The 15,066-nt window shown below is 39.9% G+C and overlaps 1 protein-coding gene across 3 annotated transcripts in view; it reads left to right on the top strand.

Annotated features, from left to right (window-relative positions):
• kcnj14 (potassium inwardly rectifying channel subfamily J member 14) overlaps positions 1-14,784 on the top strand; it is a 43,811-nt gene extending 29,027 nt beyond the window's left edge. The window contains exons 2-7 of one of the 3 annotated variants that reach the window (XM_088084467.1): positions 5,693-5,871; positions 6,049-6,810; positions 6,935-7,034; positions 7,380-9,225; positions 10,350-10,667; positions 11,945-14,784. In XM_088084467.1, the coding sequence (XP_087940593.1) occupies positions 8,179-9,225; positions 10,350-10,667; positions 11,945-12,175 (1,596 nt within the window). In that variant the 5' untranslated portion in view covers positions 5,693-5,871; positions 6,049-6,810; positions 6,935-7,034; positions 7,380-8,178 and the 3' untranslated portion in view covers positions 12,176-14,784. Of the gene's footprint in view, positions 1-5,692; positions 5,872-6,048; positions 9,226-10,349; positions 10,668-11,944 lie in introns of all 3 variants that reach the window. The other 2 variants (XM_088084466.1, XM_088084465.1) reach the window with 2 other exon arrangements.
• The last annotated feature ends 282 nt before the right edge of the window (positions 14,785-15,066 follow it).

Raw genomic sequence — 15,066 nt, 5'->3', positions numbered from 1 at the left:
GAAAATGATCATTTGTATATCATTTGGAGTGAATTGGAGTAAAGGTTGGTTTGCATTTAACAACAGCAAAACTACATTTAAACATTTGTTTGCAAACTCTCACACGCAAGTCGTGCAGTATAATCCAAGACTCATTTATCCAGTGATTTTCTCAGCACCTCACAAATGCATACGCTTTCACATAAAAAGTTAAAAGAAAAACTTAAAATACTTTGACATTTGAGATTAGCATGCCTGGGCAGGTGCATATGTTTTAGCTTGTATTTCACTGAGCAGAGTTCAAACACGTGCACCTGTCCAGGTGCGTTGCTCGTCTGTGCGTGAGGTTGTGTATGTGTACGTGTTTTAAATACTAAGTGGGGGCACCAAAAGCTGTCATAAGCCCTTTTACACAGAGATCACGCTATAGAGTTTCAATGAAGTTCCTTCTTATGCCACTGTGGTATTTTTACACTGAACCAAACACTAGCAGCATCATGCTGCTTCAGTGTATGATTCAAGACAGCATGCCAGCTTACCAGGTGACAACAGCTTAGGTTTTTGCTGGGACATATAATAGAAACGTCAGCAACACTTTTAAAACAATTACAATGGCATAATTGACATTTTGCCATATCTGTTATATTGCAACTGAACTCATCCTCTGTTCGAAATGTAAATAGCTTCCAAATCTCATTGTTAACCCAATTTGTGGACATTTTAGGAAGCTTTTCTTCTTGGAGTTAGCTACTAACTGCTATTAGCTGCTTTTTAAATCTTCTATGGTGGGTCACATGCATCACACATTGTCAAAATGTCACACTGTGCTGAAAATTCCTGTGTTAAAGCAGACTGTGTAAGAGGGGTCACACTTACCTCGAACTTGTGGTAATTTTTTATAGACTTGTATGATTTTTGTCTCCTTCTCTCATTAGACTCATAATAACAATAATAGCCATTAGGAATTCATTGATGCAAAAATGGCTACAAAATGTGCAATAATCACATAAATTCAAATTACAACCATACCACATGAAAATGAATTGGCTCGCGTAGGCCTTTAAGTCAATAAATTGACTGTAGCCTATTCCAATGTTGAATAATGTTGAATAACTATTTCTTATTTCATGGGCTATTTGGTATTTTAGGGGTAATACATATATAATTTTAAAAAATGTCAGTTTCCATAGCAACTGTAGAAGCTTAGAAGCATTCGGGACAGCCCTAAAAATGATTTAACTGCTAAAAAATATATGCAGTTCATAGCAGATGAGCTGAAAATATGCAGAACACCACTGTGCTCCTTTCAACTTCAAACTTTTTGTAAGATGTATAAATATGCATGTGTTTGAAATATGATGAAACACCATCAGGCAAGTGTCACGTAATGTTATGATGTAACATCCATTACTGTTTGTCGCTCTGGGGCTGCCTTCAACCATCAGCTTCAGCTCCTGTAACGTATGAATGATGCCACCAGATCAACGCTTCACTAGAACTGTATTGATCAGATAGGCTATCAGCAAAATGTCACTGGGAATTTGTTTGATATGCACGGCCGTTAAAGCTGTTGCAGTAGGCCCCTTGTGCACATTTCATATTAAAATCTTCCTTGTAAAGTGAAGTTTAATAGAATAACCAAGTCTGGAATGAAAGCGATGTAGAAAATCCAGGTTTGAGACAGAGAGCCATGTGACGCTGTGAGAGAGATCCAGCCTGTGTCCTGGTTTCTAACTACCACTGATCAATAGTATTGATGTCTCCACATTTGCATTGTGGCCTCACAATGTAGAGGGTCACTTTTGAGGATGTCATTTTGTATATTGTATTGGTTAAACGCCCCATCATGAAACCATCCAACCCACTTTAAGGATATGTGAAATTCGCCGTAGAGCAGCATTGTGATGAGAACATAGTTTTACTCAAACTGTTATTTTTAGTACAGGAAATAGGACGGATCACATTTGACATGGGAGGCAAGAAGAGTGACAAAATGAAGAACATATTCAGTGCCTTTTTCAATGAAAGTGCTGAAATCATATTCCCTGCAAATCTAATCTGGCCAGATAACACCTTAATATGGTCAGATAATCTGGGTAGAAAGAGGACAGGGGAGGTGCTGTAGAGAGACAGATACATGGTGAGAGTAGGAATGGGACAATATGAAAAATCCATCCATCCAAGTCACGATTATCCTGCACTAAGTAGCATCAATACACAATTATATTCAGGCAATTGACAGTATATCTAACTATAAAGCACGGAAAACTGTCTGTCTGTTTCCGTCCGTCCGTCACATACCTTAACAGCCATTCATGCCATCTACTTCATACTTGGTTGGTGGATTGCTGGGGACCCAAGGCTTGTCGAATTTGGTGCAATTTGGATACTTGACATGTTCAGTGTTAATAAACTTTGAATAAAGTGAACGGTGCTCTGTGGCTCTGTGCAGCAGCGGGAGCGGGGCTTCAGGGCTCTCGAGAGAGCGGTCTGTTGGTAGAGCATGCATGTCTCACTATGTGTATTTCACCGTGTTTCTGACAGCGAGCACTGGCGATCTGTGGTATAATTAGTATCTTGAAGATTCATACTAGAGAAACTTTACTCTTTTATTTAAGGCTTTTAAACTACCTTGAAAGGTCTCATAGTACACCCGTCAGTATCTGTAAATGTTGTATGTCTGTAAATGTGTGCTGTATCACTTTCAAATTTGTCTGGTGTTATTTTGAAAGAATATCCTGGGGCAAGTAAATTGTCATTTTGTTTTTCAAAAAATACAGCAAAAAACAGTTTTTTTTTTCTTTTGAAGTATAATATCATTAGGCTATCATCAGTTAGCAGCCTGTTTACTTTTACAAAATATAGAGTTAAGTGGTTTCAGAGCTGCAATCTACTTACAAATCATTTTTATGAACAGTTAAATTGTGGATAATTTCCTTGATCAGTCGATTGGGGGGAAAAAAAAGCATCAGAGAACTGTGAAAAATACCCATTACCTATTCCGAGTCTAAAATGAGTGATCTGTTTTTGTCGTTTTGTATCACCAACCGTCCAAATTCCAAGTAAAATATGTAGGTAAATACCAAAAACAGCTTATTTTTACATTTGAGAAAATATTTTTGTTTTGTTTTTTGCCTGAGAGATGACTTAAACGATCAAGAATTTTTGCCAGTTTTTCCTGACAATTGACTGAATTAATCAACTAATCATTGCAGCTCCAATATGGCAAATGTGTTCTAAATCACATGCAAAATATACCCAATTCAATTAATTATTATTATAGTATTAGTAAGTATTATAACTAATCCATTTGGTTAAAGAACCGTTAAACATGAGAAGTCCCGGCACATTTCAGCCTTTATCATATAAGGCAGGACTGTAGATCAGACGCTGCTCTGGTGGGTCCTGACAGTGTGAAGGAACAACTTCACATGCACAGTTTTCCCAGACACCCCTGCATGTTCATATATGAGAAGATATTTGAGACACCTGCCACCTCACCAGGATAAGGTTAGGCAACACAAGAACACGTGTACTCTCACGTTGCCTGTATACACACACAGACACACGCACACACTTCCGTCATCACCTCCTCCAGCTACTGTCGTCAGTTGTCCAGAGACACCTCAACCCAATCACGGAGATAGCAGAGCTGAGAGCTTGTTCATTTGGTAGTGTTGGCAGGAGCTACAGTAGAGGCCTCAAGGTCAGGACTGCCTCGTCACACATTTGTTCATTAACTGAACTTTGAGCAGCACAAACCTGAAAAAAAAAGTCTGTTATTTTGTCCAAATTTTGTTTCTGGCTTCAGTTTTAGGTGAAAAAAAAAATGCGGTTCAGATCCCGAGTGGTGGATGATAAATATATTAAAATAATATGATGATAATAATTCGATTTAATTTAATATTTTAATTCTCTGACTGTTAACGTTGTGTATTGGCCAGATGTGTTGGTAACAGGCATGTTACTTGTGGAGATGTGCTGCTCAGTGATATGAAAAAAAGGAAAACATTTATTTAAATTTCCTGAATTACCTTATTTTTAAAGTTTCACATGTCTGAAATGTCCCTAAATGATCACTTTAAACTCGCTGAATTGAGTATAAATGTTACATTTATGATACTTTGCTTAAGTATCATAAATGTTTGTTTACCACAGACCTTATTTTTATTCATAATCCAAAATCCAATTGAAGCGTCATTAACTTTCGGTTTGGCCTACAGAAAAACATCAACCCTGTGGCACTCTGTTTAGATTAATATTTAAAAGAATTTTAGCAGTTATTAAGTTATTAAATTCCCCACTGGTTTGCATTTTTTCTACCTTTATAGTATTTGCACAATGCTTAGCTACAGTAACGATAAGGGAATAAGAGATAGGTCTTAGAAAGATGACTTATGAAGTTTTATAGTAATTTTTATGCATAATATCAGTAATTTACTTCCCCAGCCAGCAGCATATAAGCCCATTTATGCATGATGGTCCGTCACATCAAGGGACAATTATGCAGCAGACTGTATGCTAATTGCACTGGTCAAAAGGATGCACAACATTGTTTATTTATTCATCCATGCAGACATGTTATGTCTCAGATCCTAGTGATCAGTCCCAGTTTATTCAAGTGCAACACTTTATTTACAAGTCTGTATTATTTGTACAGTGTGACATTTGTGATTTAGTGCCACATACTGTTTTCACCCAAATCACCCCAAATCCTCTGAATGCCACAACATATCCTACCTGTGTGTGTTCATAGATATTCTTTCCACCTTCTTTAAGGGTATGACTCTTACATAATTCCTCAGGGGATTAGCAGAACCAAAGTCACGAGCGCAGCTGTAATCCACAGCATATCGCCATCTCCACAGCAAGACCACACTACCTCTTGTCCCCCAATCAACCCACAGTCTCTGTTTACCGCAGTCCTTCATCTGAGCTACAATCCCAGTCTCAACCTTTTGCCCAAGAAAATCCCCTCCAATTCTTCCAGTCTATTGGCTTTAATCCACGATTGCTTGTTTATCAAAGATTACTCAGCCTGTACCACTTTGTTTCCTGACCCAAAATGAGTGCTCTGCAGTTCAATCCTTTTTGGTAACTCACCAGTCCTCCCTTAAAAGTTTTATATCAACCAATGCATAAAAATAATTGTATATATGTTTTCATATGTGTATTAAAATGGTGTTTATTCATATTCTATTTTCTTTAGCTGCAACTAGCAATTACACATACTTCTATTGGAAAATAAGATTTCAAGTTTCAATTATAGTGATAAAAATGTTTGTTCTTCCAAAAAAGAAACAACCACTGTTTTCATGCGTTTAAGGGTCACTGTAACTCATAATACTAATAATTCTGTAATACTGTGATACAGTGAAAATGCAAGATTTTTTGAGATTGTTGTCATACCATGACACTCACACTATTTCAACCCTAGTTGACCCTTTGGTGGCCACAGTTTTGTCCCTAGGATGCAAAGAAATTTGTCATTAAGGTCAAGTGTTGGTGTTGGTATCAGCTGGCTAAGGGGGTGTAGCAGTTGGCGTGTTTCTGGGCTTGTTTGTTTGGATGCATGAATGTGTGGTGGATGCATGTCTATACATGGTCTCACCTATTTCAAATGAATGTTTTTTTCCCTAAAGGTATAGGAATTATTTTGTAAGAAGATATAAATGAAAAATGACTAAATATTTCTCTCTGCTTCTCTTCACAGGCTCTGTAATTCCTCGGGTACATCTGGGTGACGTTTTCCCTGAGGTCATGACTAAGTTTGACTCTTCAAGTTAAGACTGTCTAAAGGAAAACCTCCACAATACCGGTATTTGACTTATAAAAAAATCTTTTAACAACTCTGGGGCTGCATGAGACATCCAAAGAGGTACACCACAAACGGTAGGTTTCGATCACCATACATTTAGATATTTATCATATACAGCATACTTAAGATTTGAATTGATATTAAATGTGAACATATGCAATTATTTTAAGGGCAACGGGTTTTATTGAGACAAGCACAGTTTTAATGTATACCTCACCCTTCTCTTTTTGTTCTTCTGATTTCTTTTCAAGACTGGCAGTGTCTTAAAAAAGAAGGTCCTTCAGCAAAGGGATGCAAAACAGACATATGACATCTCAGTAAAGAGAACTGAAAAACCAGCAGACTCTTTCGCTCAATTTTCTCCCAAAAACTCAATGAACATGTGTCATGAAAGGAGGTCAACACGTGAATGAAGATGAACCCTTACGTCACTTCACACTTCAGGCGGGATCTCTTTCCCCATTTCCATTTGTTGTAGACTTTTGTCAACCCTGATGTTACAGGTTGATTGAAATGGCTTTCATATTTGTACAGGTGTAGCAGTAGCTCTTGTTTATTATTTTTCAGTCCTCTTTGTACTCACCACAGCTTAGATTTACGGTTGAGGGTTTGATTTTGTCTAATGTTTCAAAGAGGATGTGGATACTCTGTATACATGAGGATTCAGTGGTAGAATTTTGGAGTAATGGTTGGGCAAGGTAAATACTGACTGTACGAGCATACTTTTCATTTCGACATATTTTGCACATTTCTTTTTTTGCTTTATTTAAACCTTTGTCATTTTTTGCATGTTGTTGTATCTGGATATGATAAACTTTGTTTTGTTTGTGTAAACTCTGATGTTCAGGTAGCCCGTTGTGATCTGGTTCAAACAGACATGATGAGTAAGGGACTACAGTCCACAAACCCAGGAGAACTCAGAGCCACGTAGTGCTCAGCACTTCTCAGCTCTTCTCCCTCTGATCTATCTTCTTTGGCACGCCACCTCCAAGAAATATAGAGCACTTTCTCAGGTGACCTGTGTACTTACCTTTTCCCTCCATATAAATCTTCCAATTTAAGCAAAAAACAAAATAGTGTTGGAGATAGATCGAAGTAAACTCTGTTTTTTTTGCTCTTCTTCCTATCTTTTGTCAGGCTTAAGAGCTTTCTCAGCTGTAATGCTAAGCTGTAATGACGTGTGTCTTCTCTGAGAGACTAGCTGTTGCAGGTGACTGCTAACAGTCGTGTAGTTCAGGTCAGTATTATTCCCAAAACAGCCGGTAAAACAAGTCTTCACCAAATTGACAATGGCCATCAAACAGATGTGCAGACCTTTAGAAAGACAATGTGAAGTTGTTAAAGCAGTGACATGATCAAATAGGAAATGACAAACAAAACATGGGTCTTTCAGTTGGGACCCTCTTGTTGGGCAAAGGCGACATTTCCTTGACAACTGCAGTTTAACACTTTATTGTGTGTGTGCTATATTTCAGCTTTATTTAAGAGATACTGGCTCAGAATTATGAATGATGAATAATGAAAGGTAGTGCTTGATTCACTGAAAGTTCTGTGCTCTTTGTTTCTTCATGCCCATACCAAGGGGTTGTGAAACTGGAGAGAAGTTTGATCGTAAGAATTGGCATGTTTTTATTTCTTTTTATTGCATGTTAGAAATGTTTTTATCATATCGCCCCATTTTGAGTTAATTTGCAGCATTTGTCCATCTTTATCTGCATCTTGTCACAGTATTATAGAAGATACCCTGTGGCGAGCTGTATACCTTTTACATGTTCCCATCTCCATTCTCCTGTTGTGTTGCATTTTCAGTGTATAGCTTTTATCAGTTGATGCCTGCTCGAGCTTTCCCTTTTTATTGTTTTGAACTGAACTGAACCAATCCTGCATGCTTATGTCAAGTCTGTTTAGGTCAATCCAGCCTTACCACTCCTTGTCAAAAGGATTGTTGCAAACTTATAGAAATAGACTGCTTGGGCTGCTGCTGACATCTTTCTTTTCAGCTCAACTCATTCACTGAGTGTGACTGAAAGACATTGGTTGTTAATGAATGCACCTGTGGACCTGCTTCAAGAAATCCCATTTTGTTTGCTGAAGGTGCTATCACTCAAAAGATAGACACGACTGGGAAACTTCATTACAAGTTGGGGAAAGTAAGTGACTGATCAGTGGCCTTGGAGGGAATTATCCTCTGGTTATCATTGGTCACTATGGACTTTCAATTATCTCTTCATTAAGCAGGACTGAAGGACTGACTGTGTTGTTAGCACCACACACTTAATTGACTGTGTCTAGGTGCTTAATTGCCACATCAGCAATCAAATCAAGGCACACGAAGGAATACAGACTCACTGTACACTATAAGAGAGGAGGCTTTGTAGTGCATGATGGGAGCGGCACGTGTGAAACGCCGTTTCAGTGCTGTGGTGGATGGGCCAGTGGAGGAGGAAGAGGTCATGAGGCTGGCACAGAGTGCTGCAGACACGGCTAGGGCAGGGGGGAGTCCAACGGGGTCAGGGACCCCAACCAGCCCCTCCCCAACCCATGCCCTGAACGGCAAACCTCTACCTCTCCAGAGCAACACCAACAATGCACGGAGGCAGAGCGCCATTGGAGAGTCAGTTGGGGGAGACGCAGGAGAAGGCGGGGTGAGAGCAGGAGGAATGTGCTCAGGACTAAGAGGCAGTAGTGTGGGAGGAAGAGGAAAAGGCCGCTCTTCAGACCAGGATTCACTCTCTTCCCCCTCCACTACCAACCGCCGGCGCACCAGGCGCTCAAGCCGCCGGCCCCGACAACGCTTTGTGGGCAAGGACGGACGCTGCAACGTCACCTTCGTCAACATGAGCGAGAGGGGCCAGCGCTACCTTAGTGACCTCTTCACCACATGTGTGGACATCCGCTGGCGCTGGATGCTGGTCATCTTCACCCTCTCCTTCCTTCTCTCCTGGCTGCTCTTTGGATTTGCCTTCTGGCTCATTGCCTCCTTGCATGGGGACCTTTCAATTCGGCTTCCTCCCAGCTCAGGTTCCTCTCCGGGATCAGGAGAGGGCGAGTCTGGAGGAGAGTCTGATAGAGAGGCAGTGGTTGAGGAGCCGTGCTTCCTCCAGGTGAACAGCTTCATGGCGGCCTTTCTATTCTCCTTGGAGACGCAGACATCTATCGGTTACGGCTTTAGAAGCGTGACTGAAGAGTGTCCCCTGGCGGTGTTGGCGGTCGTTTTGCAGTGCATTGTGGGCTGCATTATTGACGCCTTCATCATCGGGGCAGTTATGGCAAAGATTGCTAAGCCCAAGAAGCGCAACGAGACGCTGGTGTTCTCCGACACGGCCGTGGTGGCGCTGAGGGACGGGAAACTCTGCATGATGTGGAGGGTCGGAAACCTACGCAAGAGCCACCTGGTAGAGGCACATGTTCGAGCACAACTACTGAAGGTATGTGGAGGGAGATGGATGGGCTGGAAGTTTAGCAATGATTAAAGAGAAAAGCCTTTCCATTTTTGAGGAAAAGGTCAAAGAGGTGAATTGGAGATGGTAAAACAGACAGCAAAAAGTAAACAATTCTATCAAAAAGTAGAGGCTGGTACTGTGAAAGATATCAGTAGAGGAAAAAAAGGTTGCAGTAGAGAGAAAGAGAGAGCGCCGAGACCATCTGGCCTGTATCCTGTGGACCGTAGTTAATGAGAGCTTGTTTTATTTTCCCTCTGGGGTTAGGAAGATTTACCATGGATTAACTTGCCCACAATTCTTTAACTGAGAACCATTGTCCTTCGTCATCTCAATTTCCCTTACGTGTGCTAGATGTGGGTTAGCTGATTGTAGTGTATGTATACTTATGTTTACCTTACTGTCTGACCTTAAGTGGATAGTTTTAAACATGTTTCCTAGTTTTGGAAATGTTTTGTCATCATCAGTGCTATGTGTGTATATGTGTGTGAATGCTGCCAGCATGTTGTGTGAATGCTGCCAGGGTTTTCCGGAGGGTCAAAATCTGTGGAACATTGGGGCTACAGGATAGACAATTTGATCTCGCTTAATATCATGACCATATCAAAGTTCAGACCGGGCAGAAGGGATTATGTTTGCGAGGATCAAAGAAATACAATTCTCAATGCTGTGACTGAATATTGTTCCATAGCAAGGGTTGGGTAAGTGATAAGCCTATGCATGGGTGGTATGACTAAAGACTCGATAGTCCAATTTATATGAATATAATAACCAAACACTAAGCTTTTGGATCACAGCAAAAAATGTAATTTCTAAAGATTACTTCAGGAAATGGTGTCAAGTATATTTATACTTAATTTTTACAACATGCAAGGTGTGGATGAATGCCTTCTCTATATACCAATGTGTTGCATTTTATAGCCAGAATTACATTTTGATTTTACTTCATCATGTCAAACCTGCCTTTGGCTGATGTTGGTTTTGTATTGGAAATCGTTTCTAGTCTCCATTTCATATTTCCCAAACGTGTAAAATCAATTTTGCAACATCTGATGTGGAAATTTTTATGTGTCAAATAGTGACTTAATTTTACTCTCCATTCCCAACTTCAGCCAAGGGTGACAGAAGAGGGAGAATTCCTCCCCCTGGACAATATAGACATCAACGTGGGTTTTGACACTGGCACCGACCGCATCTTCTTGGTCTCGCCAGTGACGATCGTCCACGAAATCAATGACGAGTCACCCTTCTTCGAGATCGATCAAAAGACCCTGGAGAATGACTCTGAATTGGAGGTGGTGGTCATACTTGAGGGCATGGTGGAGGCCACAGCCATGACCACACAGTGCCGGAGCTCGTATCTGGCTTCTGAGATCCTCTGGGGACACCGATTCGAACCAGTGCTCTTTGAGAGGAAAGACTGCTACCAGGTAAGAAAAGAAGGATGGAGACATATCTAAGTGGTATCCATTATTTAACTATAGTTTAGAGGGGTGCATATATTTAATGTTTTCAGCCCCGGTAGCGTCATGGCTTCAGGAATGTGGCAGTGTGGCATGGTTGATCCACTACGACTTTGGTCCAAAATGAAATATCTGTATTAGATGGATTGGCACAGACATTTATGGTTCCCAGATGATGATAATTTGTCATCTTGCACCATGAACAGATCAAAAATTTAATATGTACAGTGATTTTGATTATGACCAGACATAAAAACACAACTTACATTCCCATCAGCCTCAGCTGTACTATGTGTTTAGTAGTAATTAGCAAATGTGAGCATGGTAACACACTACACAAAGATGGTAAACATAGTATAAAGTCTCAGTGAAACGGAAGTTAGAGCATCTTTATAATCCGTACTGACATATTTCCCAGTGAAAAGGAACGTTTGATTGGTTTACAGTTACAAGCTGGATTTGAATTAAATCCTTTGCATTTGATTGGACCACTAAAAGTGGGCAGATTTTGAGTTTAGTAGATCTAAAGCAGACTGCTGTTGCCACACATACTTTCCTCAGGGGGGAGGAAGAGGACAAGATTAATTAATAAATGAAACAGATTAATGAATAAACGAATTAGACCTCAGCAACATGTTTTGGAAATAATACAGGTTTTATTGTTGAAAAGTGGGCGAGTCATAGTACTGAGGATCCAATGGTGTAACGCTGATGGGATAGTAGTTTGTGTAAGGGGAGAGAGCAACGAAGTCCAACATATGCTGAATGTAACATTAATGTTAGTTGTTGAAGCATTGTTAAATGCCTCACACATAATCCTTATATGTCACTGATACCACTCTCCTCAAGAGAATAATTTTTAGCCATCAAGCCTGTAACCACAGTTTTTTTGGGGAGATGAAGACGCACTGACCTGCCACGCTGTGGCTTACTAGCTGACTTAATCTAATATGACAAAAAATTGTGTGTGTAATATTTTCGGCATATATTGTTAAATAGGTGCACAAAAATGTCCAGGGATGTGATCTAGGAGGGTTAAGTAGGCATTTTTCATTTAATCATGACTTCAACCTGCTAAAGACATCATTATTTTAGCATTGTTATTGTGAGCATCTCAGCATGCTGATGGCAGCATTTATGTAGCTATACGCATATACGACCTCAGACTCAGAGTGGTTATAGACTCTTGTCTTGTTACCTTACAATGTGTATTGAAAAATTATTCATTTTCCCCTTTTTTCCAGGTGGACTATTCATTCTTCCATCGGACATATGAAATCCCAAACACGCCCTCATGCAGTGCTAAAGAGCTGGCTGAGCAGAAGTACATTCAAAGCTCACGCTCATCATTCTGCTATGAGAACGAAGTCGCTCTGCAGCTCGTCTCCCCTGATGATGAGCCTGACCAGGACCCTGAGTGTCCCTCCCCACCAACCCGAAGGCAATCCCTGGCAGAACATCTCCACTACAACTGAACCTGTGGGATAGGGTGCCTTACGGGAAAAGAGACAGGAAGTAGACCCAGATGTTTAGAGAAAGAACAGGCAAAAACAGAGGGTAAGACAGGTAGGAATGGGCAGACCGCAGACAGGATTAAAGGTAGATAAGGCCAGAGTCAGATAAAGGATAGAAAAATACGTTATTAACAGTGATTTGACAGGAAGTCCAGAATAGGAGCAAGTCATGAGATTAAATGGAACTTCATAAAGTTTGCAAGATTTAGATAGATAGTACTGTGTTGTAGATTGCACAGACAAATGAAAAAAGGACAGATTAAGAGACAGTGGGAGGTTCTGGGCCTTCCTTTGGGGAGAGGAGTTTCTGCACTGGCTTAGTTGTCTGATTGGTCCTGGCAATCTTTCAGGATCATTGAAAACTTGTCTGCTAAGTCTCACATCTGGCCCGTCACTACCACAACACAGCCATCTGGCTTTAATGCCTGACTGGCAGAACATACAACAGCACCCCATGGTGGCTCTGACATGCAACTGCACCTCCTGCTTTATGACCTGCAGACATTTTTGACCTGCTGTGTTTGAGGTGGCTTCTGTATGAAATGAATGGCACTGTACCCTTTGAGGTACAACTCAGGAATGTATTCCACAATGCTGGTTTATCGTTTTACTGTTTGATTTCGCTATGGTAAGTATGGATAGTGTAGAGAATGTAGTTGAGTTTTAGGCTGGAGCCAAAGCAGAGCAACAGTAACATGGAGAAACGGCTGAAAACTAGCAGCGATTTTGAGCAGTTTCTTTTCCATGTTACGTACTGTATGTTGTTTGTTTTCTGGCTTTTTTTTTCTATGTGTCATGCAAAAAAATGTTCAGTGATGTTCAGCATTTGCTTCATTTAATCATTTTGTTTTGCGTTGAAGGCCATGTTGTCAGAGGAAACATTGCAGTGTTGGTAATCTTCAAGCTACTGCAGTGATACACAGAAACAGATAATGTGGGTTTGTGTCCAGACTGAGATACAGTCTTTCTTGCACAGCAATCTACAGCATCTTCTCGTGTCCTGTGTTGCTCAAATCAACCACACTGTATTGTTTTGCTTTGTGACATTTGGACTGTAGTACCTAGGAGCTGAACTATGACAAGTGTTTGGCACTTGGAAGACTCTCGATGGTTCGGACTGAATCCAAGCCATTGCTCTCATTGACTCTGTAAATACACAGGAGGCCTGAAGTCACCTCCAGCATCCCTAGAACATAACTGAACTAAGCAGGAGAGGTGTTGTGACGATGGTGATGCAGGCTTGTCGTTTCTGCTTTTCTGAGATTAAAACATCTGCACAAGTGGATGAGGATCGGACCTGAAAACACACCACATTCATAGTCAATTATTCAGTATTTTTGTGCCCATAAAATCATGTGACACCCTACTCTAATGCTAATGTGTTACAGTTGGTTTCTCTCACAGATTGTGAGAACAGTGTAGTGAGTGGTGCCTTCATAACAAACCAGAGATTTTGGCCCTTTATGTTTGAAATGTGCTTAAAGATTATTTTTATTGTGTCTATTTGCAAAATGCTACTTATGCAAGAGTGTGGGGTTTTTTTTCACTTTGACATTTTGCAGGATGTTCTAAGTAGGCAAAAATGTCTTCGCTGTTAATCTGCTCTGAAATGGAGTAGTACCATTATGAACATGCACTGATGACTTTTTAGGCTTTTAGTTGTATTATATTTTAGGCTATGTAATAGTTGCACTTTGTAGTTATATTACAAAGCACTTGGAAAGTTCCTTTTTATTTTAGACCCTGTAATGATTTGCAGTAAATTAGTGATTACAGAAGGTGTTGGTAAAACTGACGCAGCTTCAGGAGTACAGCTTGAAATTAAAGTGTTCAACAATAATCAGTCTGTCCAACGCACATCCTGGGAACTTGTTCTTTGTACTTTGCACTAAAGTAGTATATGGAAACTTATATCACTAATGAAGCTCTACAACAGCACAGTAGTGTTGCTGGATCAGCACATGTTCACCTCAGTACATCAGTCGCAGTATTACACTTCAGTCATTGGAATTTTTTTTTATGGTTACCTCATGGGGGCTGAGGTGTTGACAACATATTATCTGTTACAATTATTGTTAATGCTGTTTTATGTTTGTGTCCTCCCTTACACTTCTCCTTTGTGGCAACCATGTTCTATTTATAGGCTGCGTGGTGGGTCATGTCGTTCACCCTGCCTCCACTTGTAACTTGAACTCACTGCACCATCACTTTAACTACGATAACATTTTTTGAAAACCCCCAGAGAGAAATAGAAAGATTATTTGGTAATTTAACTGGTTTCTTAGGATTCACTTCTCACATTACACATATTTCTAATCATAGATATTTATAATATACATAGTGTAAAATAGTATTCTGTAATACTGCATACATTTTTAATAAATGAGTGAGATGAAAACAATAAAAGCTGTTGATACTGTACCTTCCTAAGGTTATTTTTCTAAAGAGAAAGGGAAAGCTCTGTGCTCCAACACTGAAATGTAATTTCAGAGCTGCCTCAGGCACAGAGCACTTCCAAATGAAACTGAACTTTGTTATAGAGCAAATAAAACACGGGGATTGAATTTCAATTATTAGTTGTCTCTTTATTTGTTCTTGTACTTCCTGAGACAATCCTACTGACCATTTTAAAAATGTCGTACAGATGGTTAGTGTAAGTCATCAGTGCTCTCACAATCTTTTTCTGCATTTACATTGAACTGCTCCTATTAAGATAAAAACAACAAAATATATAAATAATCCTTTTCTTTTGATGCAGATTGTGTTTGTAATGGGCATACAGAGCTCAACTTTTATAGACAGACAAAATGTTAAAATCTTGTTTTTCCTTTTCCTGTGTAATGTCCACAACT

This window comes from Plectropomus leopardus, chromosome 11, assembly GCF_026936395.1.
Source record: "Plectropomus leopardus strain MGB_pleo_1.0 chromosome 11, ASM2693639v1, whole genome shotgun sequence".
Classification (NCBI taxonomy): domain Eukaryota; kingdom Metazoa; phylum Chordata; class Actinopteri; order Perciformes; family Serranidae; genus Plectropomus; species Plectropomus leopardus.
Note: the sequence above shows the minus strand (reverse complement) of the source record. Positions and strands in the feature narration are given on the sequence as shown.